This window comes from Mastomys coucha, unplaced genomic scaffold (assembly GCF_008632895.1).
Source record: "Mastomys coucha isolate ucsf_1 unplaced genomic scaffold, UCSF_Mcou_1 pScaffold5, whole genome shotgun sequence".
NCBI lineage: Eukaryota > Metazoa > Chordata > Mammalia > Rodentia > Muridae > Mastomys > Mastomys coucha.
In genome coordinates this window covers 109992802-110006390 of record NW_022196911.1, presented here as the reverse complement: position 1 = coordinate 110006390, position 13589 = coordinate 109992802, and the positions used below count along the sequence as shown (strand labels likewise).

Here is a 13589-nt window from a genome sequence, read left to right as displayed (position 1 = left end):
AGAAATCCACCTGCCTCTGCCTCCCAAGTGCTGGGATTAAAGGCGTGCGCCACCACGCCCGGCTACAGCTCAATTCTTAAGCGTAGTTTGTGTACTGAGTGGTTATAGGACATTGTTTTGCACACAGGTTTCCAGTTACCTGTGTTTAGAGTTTGTGGGTGGGGCATACCTTTTCTGTCCCGGTGCAGATACTTGTCTTTTAGCTAAGAATCACCTTTGATTACTGGAAATGGTGGATGAATGGTTCGAGCGCACAGAGAAGGGAAGGAATAAGCTATGGTTGGAGGGAGTGGGGATCCAGGCTCCTGCTTGGGTTATACCTATACTTCCTGTCAGGGTAGTTGTGTGTGAAGCCAACGTCTGTGACTGCATCCAGTAACCATTTCTTTATGGCATTTCAAGATACACCCTTTGGGGTTGTTTCTTCTCTTACCTCCTCCTTTAATGTGCCATGCCCAGGAGTCCCCTTCCCACTGTCATGTCTCATATGTTCCTTTACCCCATCCATCTCACTTCCCTGAAACTTTTTTCCTTCTCTTGATCCCTTACTTTGACAAGCTATGCCCACTGCCCACATGAATTCTGGGATAGATATTGTCATAATTTCTAGATCTATCCATTTTCATGCAAAATCCCTATATTCATTTTCCTTGCCATATGGCCCAGAGCTACCACTTCTGGGCATGTACTTAAAGGACCACCACAGAGACACTTAGACATTTGTGTTTATCGCTGTTCTTTTCATAGTAGCGAGAAAGTGGAGTCCTCTTAGGTGACTGTCAGGAGATGAGTGGCTATGAAAGTGTGGGCACACACACAGCGGAGTTTTGTTCAGCTATTGCAAAGAAGACTCTTAGCACAGGCATCTCATTTTAAGCCCCAGCAAAGCTGTTCTGCAGGAGACTGGCTGATAGGACCCTGTCTTTTCTTTTCCTTGTAGTCTTCGAGCAGCGACAGTGGTGGGAGCAGCAGCAGCAGCAGCAGCATCAACAGCCCAGACAGGGCCAGTGGGCCAGAGAGCAGCCTGAGCCACATCATCCCCGGATCCTGCCCCAGCACCCCCCAGCCGATGCCTGAGCAGTCTGCACTGTGCCAAGGCCCTTACTTCCACATCAATCAGACCCTGAAGGAGGCTCACTTTCACAGCCTACAGCACCGAGGCCGGCCTCCGACATGATGCTCCGGCAGTTTCTTGCCTTCTGTGAAGGGACAGCACTGTGCAGATTGGATATTTCAACTTAATGATTTGTTTTTAAAAGTTGCACACAGAAAAAAAAATGCCTGTTGGCTTTCAGTCTATATTTGAGTATCGGGTCAGCAGGCACTGTTTACTTGGGTTCTTGCTGCACTATTGTGATTTCGGAGGGGCTTGGGAGCAATTTTTTTATAGGATTCTTTTAGAGGATTCTTTTGAGAGGGCATCAAATCTACCTGACAGTGGATGAGGAAGTCTCAACTGACCGATCTCCACATGTCAGCTAGATGCTGTACCGTATGTAAAGAGCCTCTTAAAAATGCAGGATCTTAAATTTTTTTAATTCAATAAACTAGTAAAGAACATCTAGTTTCCATGAGAAAAAAAAAAAAAACTAAGTTTTCTCCCTAAGTATAGGAAGCTTGACTCAGTGTTGCACTGAAGGTAACTGCCATACTACCTCTTAGTATGTAGATGTCTGTCTATGGAAATGCTCTCCCTTGGAACAGAACAGTAGCCCACTCTAAAGACCATGGAAGTTAAGCATCTTTCCCAGTTGTGGTCTCCATTTTATTTTGGAATTTTCAGGGAGAATATTACTTCCGTATCTATTTTCTTCTAGTCTGTACCCCAAATGCTATAGAGAATATTGTGCAGTTCTCAAAGTCAAGAAATACCTAGTAACTGTTACGAACTTGTGTATTATCAGCTTTTAACTGCTAGCTCCTTGCAGCGCCCATAACCAAGGCAGTGGTCAGTGCAGACGAAGTGCAAGCTGCCTGATAGCTGAAGGAAGAGTGAGGATGTAACCCATGCCTACGGGCACCCCAGTCCTGCCAGGGGGCTGCATTCTGTCATCGGAACTGGAAAGATTGGTGTGGTGTAGAAACACGAGCAGAGGCACCTCTAGGAAAAACAATGCACTAGTATTTATTTAGAGAGCCTGGGCATTGTTCCCATGCTACTTGGTCATACTAGAGAGCCAGGCGAGCTTGAATAGTGAAGGTGCAGGTGAGTCATCTTCCTCGCTTGCAAGCTGTCTGAATAAAGAGCCAGGGTTTGTCGTTGGGTCACCTACTCTGGAGAGTGCCGGGGGGCCAACCTGCCATGTAGATGAAGAGGATGTGCCTTAAGTGTGCACCCATAGCCTCCTGCTTGTCCCCTTCACTGCACCCCATTCAGAGGCCACACAGCACAGGCAACAGCGCTGAGGAGCGGGGATGGCTCTAGTAAGAAGGATCTGAGAGGGACAACTGGACCAGAGCAGGTTACTATGTGATACCTCTACAGTCTGAAGGAGGCCCATACCAGGAAGAGAGTGAACATGCAGTGCCTTCCATGGCCTGCTCCTCTGAGGGCCATAGCATGGAAGGGCCAGCCCCGTGACATGGGAACTACTGTCATGAAACCCAGAAAGTAGGTTTTCCCCCCCCTTTCAGGAGTGTTCCAGATTTTAAAACCAGATGTTTGCTGAGGACTCAGGATCTTACTGGGTTTGTTGGCAAGGAATGTGGGAAAGGATACTTTACTGGAATTCTAACAGTAAGGCAAACAGTGCTGTGGGAAGGGAAGCTATCAAGCACACATGTACACAACACAACCCAGAAATACCCAGGAGGGCTCCGGCAGGCTTAATAGATGGCGTCCTACTGAAACAAAACATGTATTAATAAAAGAGTGCTCAAGGAAGCACGTTTCTCCCCATCTCCCACCCAACTAAAGGCACAGGTGAGACCATCTGCAGACAGGGTCTTCCCATGCTCTGATCACAGTGGCGGGGTATGTCAATAGTCATTCACCCTACAGAATACAAGAGGCCATCTCTATCATGTGCTGAATGGGCTCCACAGCCTGTGGTCTAGCTCTGGGTATATTTCTATTTTGAGGCTATTTGTTCTAGTCAATTGGCATCCTTCTATGAGCTGCAATTAGTAAAACCTTGTACTCTCTATTGCGCCGCCATTAAAAGCAGCCTTAGTGCATTGCCGTATGGTGCCTAATTGGTTATTTCTAAAAGAGCTGGTGGGGGCTGGGCAGCTGAGTCAGGGAGGGGTTGGAAGAACCACAAGAGCCACTTTTGGCACTGACCTGGGCTTGGGCTTCGATGCCCTGACTGGTTGCCCTCGCCTTTCTTGTACTTGTCATGCTCAGCGGAAGGAGTCCAAACCTAAGACAGAAAGGTGATCATGTCACTGCAGAGAACCAGCAGTGGGCCCACAGAGCCTCCCGAGCTGCTTACCTGATCTGACTGGAGGCCAGTGGCAGTATGTTATGGGGTTCCTGGGAGTTGAACGTGCTGCTGCGGGAGGCAAACTGATTCTCTATGCCGGTAACCAACCCAAATAGAACCTGCAGGGAAGAAATGGACGGCACATGAATATCACACTCACACTTCACTGGTGAGTTAACTTTAACCATTTTCTGGGCAAAATGTACTTTTAAGTGTTAACTTTTTCTTTGTTTTGTTTGTTTTTTATTATGTATACAGCTTTCTGCCTGCATGTGTGCCTGCAGGCCAGAAGAGGATACCAGATCCCATTACAGGTGGTTGTGAGCCACCATGTGGTTGCTGGGAATTGAACTTGGGACCTCTGGAAGAACAGACATTGCTCTTAACCTCTGAGCCATATCATCAGCCCCAAGTGCTGACTTTTTAAAATTAGTCCTTAATCAGTACCATGGGTGAGAATCTCAAAGTCATGTAGTTCTTTTCTAAAATTTACACTTTTTTTTTCCAAGACACAGTTTCCCTGTGTAGCCCTGGCTGTCCTGGAACTCTCTCTGTAGACCAGGCTGGCCTCCAACTCCTAGAGATCCACTTGCTTGGGATTAAAGGCATGTGCCACTGTGCCCAGCCCACATTTATTTTCTCTCTCTCTGTGTGTGTGTGTGTGTGTGTGTCAGAGAGAGAGAGAGAGAGACAGAGACAGAGAGACAGCTTGCATGCGTACTTATGCCTGTCCATTCACACACACACACACACACACACACACACACACACACGTCAGAAGGTGACTTTGTCAGACCTGGGTCCTAGGGACAGAAGTTGTTAGCAGTTGTTGGCACCTCCTTTACACACTGGGCCATCCTACTGGCACCCATGGATACCTTTTTGTGGGGCCATGTAAATAAGCTCACCAACCCTTACCTCCAACATGGCTGTCCCAGTTCATGGCATTTTACCTAATTCTCTTTTAGGAAGTGGCTCTTTTCTTGAATTTCACTCCTGTGCATGGAGAACTCTAGCAGGTTTATAATCTGAACCAGGACTCTGCAGTCTCACCTTTGCTTACACTAAGCATGGCTGTGACCCAACTTACTGAAGTCCGCTGCACCAGGCGGTTGAGGTTGCTGTTGAGGTGCGGTGTGAAAACATCCAGGTCAAAAGGGTCAATGAGGGCCTCCAGCCTGTCGGTCATCTTCTCAATTCTGAGAAGAGTTAAACATTATTCTACACACACTTCAGGACAGGAAACCACCTAGCAGGGTTTTACTACAACAGTAACCCCAGAGATGGGAATTACCCGGCTACTTGCTCAGTGTTCTTCAGACGATCAGCCTGACCTGAGTGAGGCTTACGTCCAGTCTGTGCCTGCCACTTACCGAGCTCTGCTGGGTTCTCCTAGCTATGGAGTGCATTCACCAGGCATTATTTAACCCACTGGTCACACAGTGACTTGCTGATTAAAAGAAACCCAAACAATGTTGTGCAGGCTGTGCAGGCTTTGGGGGCCTTCCGGAAAGGGACTTCAGATGGTCTTTAAAATGCAGCCATACACTAATACACACACTACTGAAAGGACTAAGATGGTGCCGGACGACAGCACCACGGTAAGCTTTGAGGCACAGGACACCATAGTGAGTTGTTTCCCTTTAGCATGGCCTCAGGGCTACCCAAGTATTCATTCAGCTCATAGATATATTGGCACAGTGCCAGATTGTGTTTGTTTATTGCTGGTCTGGACAAAGATCTAAATCCTGGACTTGAAGTATGGCTTCTCCCACCACTATAAAACAGGGGAGTCCCCAGAGGAACCCCCCTAAATAGGGTGCTGTCCATTAACTGCATCAGGAAGAGGCTGCCCCGGGGGTGCCCGAGTAGGAATAGTCACCTGGAGTCTGCCTTGCTCCGGCCACTCTTCACCTCCTCCCCCTTGCTGCTTAGAACCATGTTGAGATAGCGTAGGTCGTAGAGGAGCTGCAAGGCTCGGTTCTGGGTCATTGGAAATGTCCCTTCTTTCTGCAAGTGAAGGCTGGCTGGTGAGGGGTGACTCCTTACATGGTTCCATGAGCACCTGCAGGTTCTGCTTGGTACTACAGCTCGGTGCAGTTTCAGAAGACATTATTGACACCCACAGGGCTAGCTCCGTCTCAAAAATGTTAAATAGAACCCTGGTCTTCAAACCTCAGAGCATGGAAGAGACCCAGCCCCTAAAGGCACCGTCCTAGATGACGGTGGCCAAGGCAAGAGGCAAGGCCTTGCCTAGGAGAGGAATGTGAATTCTGAGGCTCAGCAGAGGGCGCCGAAGTCTTCTCCAAGTCAGGATTGGCCCTGCCTTTAAATGTTCCCAGTGATGGAGGGTGAGTCAAGGGTCTAAGGCACGGGTGCACTGGCTAGGACCTGCCCATCCACCCTAAAGGGGACATCTCAGTGCCATACTTTCCACTATCCCTCTCACCTGCTTACAGTTGATCCTGAGAAGACCAAGGGGTTTAAAGACTTGCCTAGAGCATGCATGAGCAAATGGTGGCATTGGGGCCAAAACTCAGCCCTTTTTACTGTGAAAGCTTTTACCCTGTCCACCACCAGTCCTGCATAATGAACTTTGTGATGCCATCTGACCTGGATAGCCATCATGCAGAGGTGAATGCCTCTCCTGAGAACATGGAACATGGGATTGGGTTGGGCAACGGTTCTATTCAGAACCCTTTAAACAAACCGCCCAAGACAAAGGTCTGTTTGTTTGGATACCCACCTTTATCTGGTTTTCCTCTGTGAGTTGCTCATAGGCAGCTATGACTTGGGCCATGCAGTTCTTCAGCATCTCCTGTAGGGTGACCTTTGGCAAGGCATGGCCTCCGACCCGATTAACTTCCTGGCATAAGCTAAACAGGAAGGATTGTACATACCAGGACGGCTGAAAGATGAGAATAACACCACATTGCTAACTGCATCCACCAGGCCACATGCATCCCTCACGAAGGACGTTTACCTTGACCTCTCTCTCCAGTTAAGGATCTACCTGAAGACCACTCAGATGGGACACACAGAGATGGCTTTCCAGACCATTCTGCTCCCTCCTGTAGCCCAAGTCCTGACAGTGTGATGGCCTCACCTGAGTAGGGAGGCGGATCTTAGACGTGACACTGCTGCCAGACTCTGTCTCCTCTTGAATTTCTAGTTCATCCCAATTGGTGGCAGTGGCCAGGACTGAGCCTGCATCACTTAGAAGCAATGATCGAGTGAATCCACAGATCAGAAACTGGTGGTAAAAAAGAGAATGGCCACATTAGTTCCCCAGGGCCTTTGCACCGTTGGTTTAGAATGACCAGTGTGGGTGGTAAGCAGCCAGCGCTTTCCCGGCAAGTTAAAGATCAGCAAGGAGGAGTAGCTGCTCGCCACTGTAGTGATGCCAAGTGTCACACAGTGGGAGACCCAGGGATTGGCAGAAGATTGTGGTACTGACACAAGAGCAAGAAGCTATAGAGCTATGAAGTAATGTCTCTAAACCTCATTGAGGACACAAGAATGGTGTAAGACCAAGAAGTTCTGTGACTCACTTTCACAAGTGCTGAGCTCCAGACCCGGTAGGCCATCACGCTCTGTTGGAGCAGGACTTCCTTCACTTCCTGCCACTGGGCCTGCACGGGGAGGACATCTTGAGCTTTCCCCTTTCCCTGCTTTTTCAGAGCCCTCACCTCCCTGGCAGGTTTTTCAGAACCCCCACACTTTCCCACAATACACTGCTTTAGGTGAGGGCACAGTTCTCCCAGGGACTGGCAGAGTCTGGCCATGAAGAGGACTGCATGCAGCTTGGTGCTGTGAAGGACATCTTTTTGATCTTGTGTGACTTCTTCAATGGTCCGCAGCTCTGCCTGGATGCAGCCCATAACAGACTTGATGCAGGCCACGGACTGAGTACGCAGCATGTCCTGCACAGTCCCAGCATCTGCGTATCTATCAAAGGCAGAGTTCTTAGCCTGGTGCATGGGGGTGCTATCCTTGAGCAATGGCGTATCACTGGAGGGAAGGTAGGCCAGGAGGTCGTCCAGTTTAACCTTCAGCTTAGAATCCAGGGCAGAACAGAAGTTCTGGACACAAGGGCTGATCGCTTGGGCTTTCATGGAGAGGCCACTATTAGCAAACTGAGCCCGGTTTGCTACGCTGACCCAGGCGGCATCAGAAGGCAGGTCATTGGGGCTCTCGGACCAGAGGAAGAGAGACATGTTCTGCTCAAAGTGGACATGTTTATTCGATGTGGAGCTGTTGGTCTCCAGTTCCTGCAAAGCTGAGACTAGAAGCTCTTTGGAGCTGTTGGAGATGGATTCGAAGCCTTCTCTGGTCAGTGTCTATACAGATACAAGAGCAGAGTTTTAGCCATCATTACTTAATGGAAATTTCCAAATGAGTTGAAATGGCAATTTATCCTGACATTCTGAACATTCTCTACGACACTCACAATGACCATTTAAAGCCTGACTGTGAAATGCCCACACAGGTTCAGGAGTTAACAGCTGGGTCTCAGTTGGCAGCACTACTTATGGAGGCTGTGGCGACTTCTGGAGTGGGCTTAACTGAAGGCAAGCACACTGGGGTGTATTCTGAGTTTATGTATCTTTGTCCCTCTCCCCAGCCCCCAGCCCATAGGCCACGAGGTAAAGAGGTTTTACCACATGGCTCTGGTCACAAGTTCTGTCTCACCACAGGCTCCAAAACAGCCGAGTGACCATGCACAGACTCTGAGCTAAAATAATACATCGTTCCTCAGGCTATTTCTGTCAGCCATTTGGTCACAGTGATGAGAAAAAGACCTAGTACTGTCAACACGGTGTGGCAAAGAGCAAAGTCGGCATCACTGAGGGGCGGGCACCTGACAACAGCCTGCTGTCTCTTTTAACTTTTAGGAAATCTAAGAGTTCTTTGGTAAGAAATAGGGAAAGAAAACGTTCAATAAATAAGGGAGGTTTTAACATAGTCAAAAGGTCACATGAGGCTCGAATGTGAGGTGGTCCAAGTGATGCCCACTGTACCTGCAACCGATCCAGGAAGAGCTGCTGCATCAGGTCCTCCCAGAACAAGAGTGGCTTCTCCAGAAGCCGCTGACACACCACCTCCCAGCTGTGGCTGGCAGACTCGGTGGTGAGCAAATCCCATACGGCATCTCTGATGCCTGCCAGACCTTTCATGCTCTTCACGTACATGAGCAGATTGCCGATCCCATTTTTAATGTCTTCATTGCACCTGTAACAAGACCATTTCCTTAGACTGTACTGGATCCCCAACTTTTGGATTTTTTTGTTTGTTTTTTTAAAGATGGTTGATTATGTATTTCTGGCTGGCCTGGCACTTGCTATGTAGTCCAGGCTGGCCTCAAACTCAAAAGAGATCTGTCTGCCTCTGCATCTGGAATGCTAGGATTGCAGGCACATGCCAGCACACCTGGTCTTCATTTGTGGTTCTCACATCATTGTTAGGAAAAATTCTTAAGACTGCACTTGAAACCTCTGACCTGAGTACCTCGGCACATTTCTAGCTGGATGGACGCTGGGAGTCTATAGTACTCTCAGCCAGGCCAACTTTTGTCTAGATTCTCGTGGCACAGCTTCAGAGCCAACACTTAAACAAAAGTTCAGAGTATTCAGTACTTGAGCCTAAGGAGAAAAGCCTCTAACTGTTTTGGAAAATTTTCTTTTAAAGATTTCAACTTGTGTGTCTGTGTGTGTGTGTGTGTGTGTGTGTGTGTGTGTGCGCGCGCGCGCGCGTCCATGGACATGTGCAGGAGGATCTACATGAATGCAGGTGCCCTCATAGGTCAGATGCGACAGCTCCCCCTGGAGTTGGCATTAGGTAGGGTGTGAGCTGCCTGCTATGGCTCTGAGAACTGAACCCAAGTCTGCTGGAAGAACAGCAAGTGCTTTTTACCTGCCGGCCTCTGTCTAGCACACAGAAAAAAATAGCTTCCAGATTCTCCCCCATAGGTACTAAGGGCCCAAAGGTAGCAGTGTACCCCGAGTGGGTAGCAGACATGTGGCACATTACCCCATGACTGAAAACCGGCTTATGCCTCCCAGGTGTGGTCACTTCGAAGGCTGCATGCAGGTCAAGCCTCAGGGGTGCTTTCTGCCTGCTTACATGTCAATCCATTTCTGCAGCGTGTCTTTCAGGTACTCCTGGCTGATGGGATGTGCAAGGGTTCGTAGTGCTGGCTGGAACTCGATAATGGAGGCGGGCAGGTGTCTGAACCAGCTGCATAGCTTCATCTCCCCTTGGAGGGCACCGACGCCCTTTCCTAGAGAAGAGGCCAAGTGAGAAGACTCCAGGCTGGGCTTTGAACAGAATTTTGGGAATTACAAACCCATGAGGGAATTTCCAAAAACTTAGATGTGTCACTCACCCCACCCTCTACCCACCCTTGAGATGGTGGGTCAAACTGGAAAAAGGTTAAAGGAAGTCCAGGGCGGGTCAGTTCCTGTGTACGGTAGCCTTCCTATTCTGCTCGTCTGCTGGTTAAGAACAGCACAGCCCAGGAGGAGAGAGGAGGGCAAATGGAGGAAGGGAAGGATGGGAGGAAAGGAGGGAGGGAGGGAGCTACATAGTCTTCATCTGTGTGTGTGTGCATGTGCACCCCTGTCTGTGGGGGCGGTGTTTGAGGGTGGGGTCTTGCCATGCCACTTAGGCTGGTCTCCAAGCCTGAGCCCCAGTGGTCATCCTTTTGCTTCAGACTTCTGAGTGGCTCAGGTGCATGCCACTGTGCCTACCAGTCATCAGCATTTTAATAACAGAGCTTAAGTTGCCAAAGAGAAGTGTAAGCTATTCACTTCCCTTTCCTTAGCATCCTAGGTCACTTGAAGACCTAAGGGGACAACCACTGACAACCTGTCCTGCCCGCTGAGTCTCATCCTACAGGCTTGGGCAGTGCCTCTCACTGTACTCTTGAAGAGGCCACTCAGAGTTTGTACGACTGTTTTCTGTGCCGGGGCAGGTCAGTCAGGACTCACCTTTCATGAAAGGGATAAATCAGTACATCCCAGCATGGGGGTGGTAGGGTGGTGGTGGGGTGTATGTGTGTCTCAAAGCACAAGAAAGGGATTTTACTCAAAGCTGAGCCCCTGGTCGTAACTCTCCTGTAGTCTCTTCCTTTTCTACCTTTAGCTGCTTCCTTTGCTGACTTTGTCGATGGCTCCACCAGACCCTGCAGCCTTACCATTACAGGAGTCTGTCTCATTCTCCGCTCACTGATACATCCATCCTCGTGGGTACAAATGCTACCCCCTGCAGGCATGCTGTAGGTGGGCATCTCTGGGGACACCTGCTCACTCCTCAGTCCCATTTCAGGGTCTCAAGTGTTCTCCAGGGTCCCATCCGCAACTGGAAACCCATCCCAATCCCCAAACCAGCTCCTCTTCTAGTTAACGTGGACACCTCCCTTCCCACGTGTTCCCCAGACAATCCTTCATCTCTATGGTCCCCTTCTAACCCAAGTCTTCACCCCATGTCTACCCTGGCTGTGGTGACAGCTTCCCTTAGCTCTCTGCATCCCTCTGTCCTGCAGGATACCACTACCACGAAAACATTTCATTAGAGCTGGGAAAATGCTACTCCAGAGAAGTATGGGATGCAGGGGGACAGATGGCACAGGAGCACACTAAGCCTACAAGGACAAGGAAGGATGCCCTTATCTCGGAATAAAGTCCAACCTCCCATCTGGCCCATTGAGCTGCAATTTTCCTGACCCCTGGCCACGCCTCAACCCTCTTCTCACTCGATCCTCCCCACACTTTAGAACCTTCGGCTCCTCAGTTACACTGACACCCTCATCTCAGGACCCGGAACCTCATCTTTTTTTACATGGATCTCTCTTCCCTTCCTCACTCGCTAACTCCTCTCCACCTTCAGTTTGGTTTAACATCACTTTCCCGGGGAAGTCCTCCTTGGCTTAGGGAGATCCTTCCAGTGTTCCTAAGCACTTGGTACTGTGCATTTACAGCAAATGACGATGGCTGACATCAGACAGCACCCTGCGTGCACCTGGGTTCAGCACCACCTTTTACAACTAAGCTATGATACCACAAAGTGAGGGGCTCAATCTTCCCGGCTCACTAATTGATCCCCAGAGCATGGCGTGGTGGCTGGGAAATGGCAGATCAGTTGAATGAATAAGGGAAAAGGTTACAAGCTCACCAGTGGGATGCTGCCTTGTGACTGTCTCCAGGGTAGAGAAGAGCAAGCCACAGGGCAGGGAAGGATCGGGTAGCACACCTTCTGGTAGAGTGTAGAAAAGGGCATGTGCTTGGTTCAGAGTGGTAGCCAGCAGCTCCACCAAAGAGCAAATCTGGGCCTTGATGCCAGCACCTGTAAGAAGAAGGCACCCTCTTGTAACCAGTGCCCGTTAGCAAGGTCGACCACAGAACACTGCCTCAGGCTTCCTTGGGACACACTGCTCCATTCCCTGTAGAAGAACCCCATTTTAGAGAGAACCACACCCACCATGATGAGGCTGGTTCAGGAGTGTCTGAATAGCTGCCTTTCTGGCCAACAGGAAGTCTGTGAGGGCTTGGCGGGGAGAGCTCTCTTCCAAGAGCATTATGGAGCAGAGGGCCTCGGCCACAGCCTGGTCCGACACAGCCTGGCATTTGAGCAGCATCTTGCTCTCGTGCAAAATGGTTGACCTAGAAAGACAAAGGACGACAAGGAGTAGCTAACACTTGGGGCGAAGTGTCTCAGTGTATAAAGAGAAAAGACAGACAGACCCCGGGGACACGGTAAGGGTTACGTGAACTCCGGGGCTACCAAACGTACCGGAAGTGGCTGGCTGCCGCCACCTGCCGGATGAGGATAGGAAATCTCGAGAGGATGGGGCTATATCTGGAGCTAGAGGAGTCCAGCTGCAGCAGGCTATGCAGGTGGCAGCAGAGCAGGTAGAGCTGTGTGGCCTGGAGGTGCTGCGAGGCCTCCATGGCGCTCCAGATCTTTTCAGGGATCTCCAGCAGCAGTTTAATCTGGGCAGCCATGCTGTAGAACTTCTCGGAAGGCGGTGGTAGCTGAAGGGCAGAAGGCCGTCAGAAGAGCAAACAAAGAGCAGAGAGCTACGTTTACACAGGCTTGGGAGAGAGGTTGGGGAATGCTTTAAGATCTCAAGCTTTGCCATGTGTGGTAGTGCGCACCTTTGTTCGCAGCATTCAGAAGGCAGAGGCGGGCGGATCTCTTTTGAGTTAGAAGCCAGCCTGGTCAACATAAGTGAGTTCCTGGCCAGCCAGGACTACACAGAGAGATCCTGTCTTTAAGAAAGAAAGAAAAAGAAAGAATGAAAAAAAGAACAAAGGAAGAAAGAAAGAAAGGAAGGAAGAACAAAGAAAGAAAGAAAGGAAGAACAAAGAAAGAAAGAAAGAAAGAAAGAAAGAAAGGAAGGAAGGAAGGAAGGAAGATGGATGGACGAACTCTGAAGCTTTCATTAAGCTACATTCAGCTTGCAGGGCACTGAGGTCTGACCAGATGCCATCTCACCATCTGGTTATCAGTGGGTGGAAGGGGGCCTTCATACACTTCCCCCCACCTTTCCTTTCTCTTTAAGGGCACCAAAGATGTCTTGATTGTTCTTTACCACCCCTGCACCAGATCTTCATCTGGCTAAGTCTTCAGGCCTCTCATCTGCCTTCTCACCTCGAGTCTGTCTTCAGAAATGGGGTGTGGGGTATGGGTAAGGGAGGGGGACTAGCTTAGGTTCGTTTGTGTTCCTTCCCATCTGCTATGGGAGGTAAGCAGGCCCGAAACAGACATGAGATGCTAACAGTTTGATCTTGGACTTCCCAGGCCCATTACTGCAGGAAAATGAATTTCCATTCTTTGTGAATTATCCTGTATTAGATATTGTTACAGCAGCATAGCTGGCCAGAAACGTCAATGTTCCAAATCTCAGTTGTCCTTATTGGGGCAGGGCCACACCTACCGCACTTCTTCCTTCGGAACTGTTATGTTAAATGGACATTTGGTGACTAATCACCTTTATGCTAAGCTATTTTCTACTGCCACTCTAAATTATTCATATTAAAAATGTCAACTTCCAGCCAGGCGGTGGTGGCGTACGCCTTTAGTCCCAGCACTTGGAAGGCAGAGGCAGGCGAATTTCTGAGTTCTAGGCCAGCCTGGTCTACAGAGTGAGTTCCAGGACAGCCA

At 49.5% G+C, this 13589-nt stretch overlaps 2 protein-coding genes across 7 annotated transcripts in view; one reads left to right on the top strand and one right to left on the bottom strand.

Annotated features, from left to right (window-relative positions):
• Nucleotides 1-3181, top strand: part of Fam104a (family with sequence similarity 104 member A) — a 25462-nt gene extending 22281 nt beyond the window's left edge. For all 4 annotated transcript variants that reach the window (XM_031351839.1, XM_031351838.1, XM_031351840.1 and 1 more), the window contains exon 3: nucleotides 941-3181. In XM_031351839.1, the coding sequence (XP_031207699.1) occupies nucleotides 941-1177 (237 nt within the window). In that variant the 3' untranslated portion in view covers nucleotides 1178-3181. The remainder of the gene's footprint in view (nucleotides 1-940) is intronic.
• Nucleotides 2103-13589, bottom strand: part of Cog1 (component of oligomeric golgi complex 1) — a 12848-nt gene continuing 1361 nt past the window's right edge. Inside the window, exons 2-15 of one of the 3 annotated variants that reach the window (XM_031351818.1) lie at nucleotides 12216-12457; nucleotides 11904-12085; nucleotides 11598-11768; nucleotides 9549-9705; nucleotides 8447-8657; nucleotides 6977-7765; nucleotides 6532-6678; nucleotides 6172-6333; nucleotides 5308-5435; nucleotides 4516-4624; nucleotides 3435-3544; nucleotides 3284-3362; nucleotides 2807-2841; nucleotides 2199-2297 (exon numbers count right to left, since the gene is read on the bottom strand). In XM_031351818.1, coding sequence (XP_031207678.1) covers nucleotides 2827-2841; nucleotides 3284-3362; nucleotides 3435-3544; nucleotides 4516-4624; nucleotides 5308-5435; nucleotides 6172-6333; nucleotides 6532-6678; nucleotides 6977-7765; nucleotides 8447-8657; nucleotides 9549-9705; nucleotides 11598-11768; nucleotides 11904-12085; nucleotides 12216-12457 — 2502 coding nt within the window. In that variant the 3' untranslated portion in view covers nucleotides 2199-2297; nucleotides 2807-2826. Of the gene's footprint in view, nucleotides 2298-2704; nucleotides 2842-3283; nucleotides 3363-3434; nucleotides 3545-4515; nucleotides 4625-5307; nucleotides 5436-6171; nucleotides 6334-6531; nucleotides 6679-6976; nucleotides 7766-8446; nucleotides 8658-9548; nucleotides 9706-11597; nucleotides 11769-11903; nucleotides 12086-12215; nucleotides 12458-13589 lie in introns of those variants that run through there. The other 2 variants (XM_031351816.1, XM_031351817.1) reach the window with 2 other exon arrangements.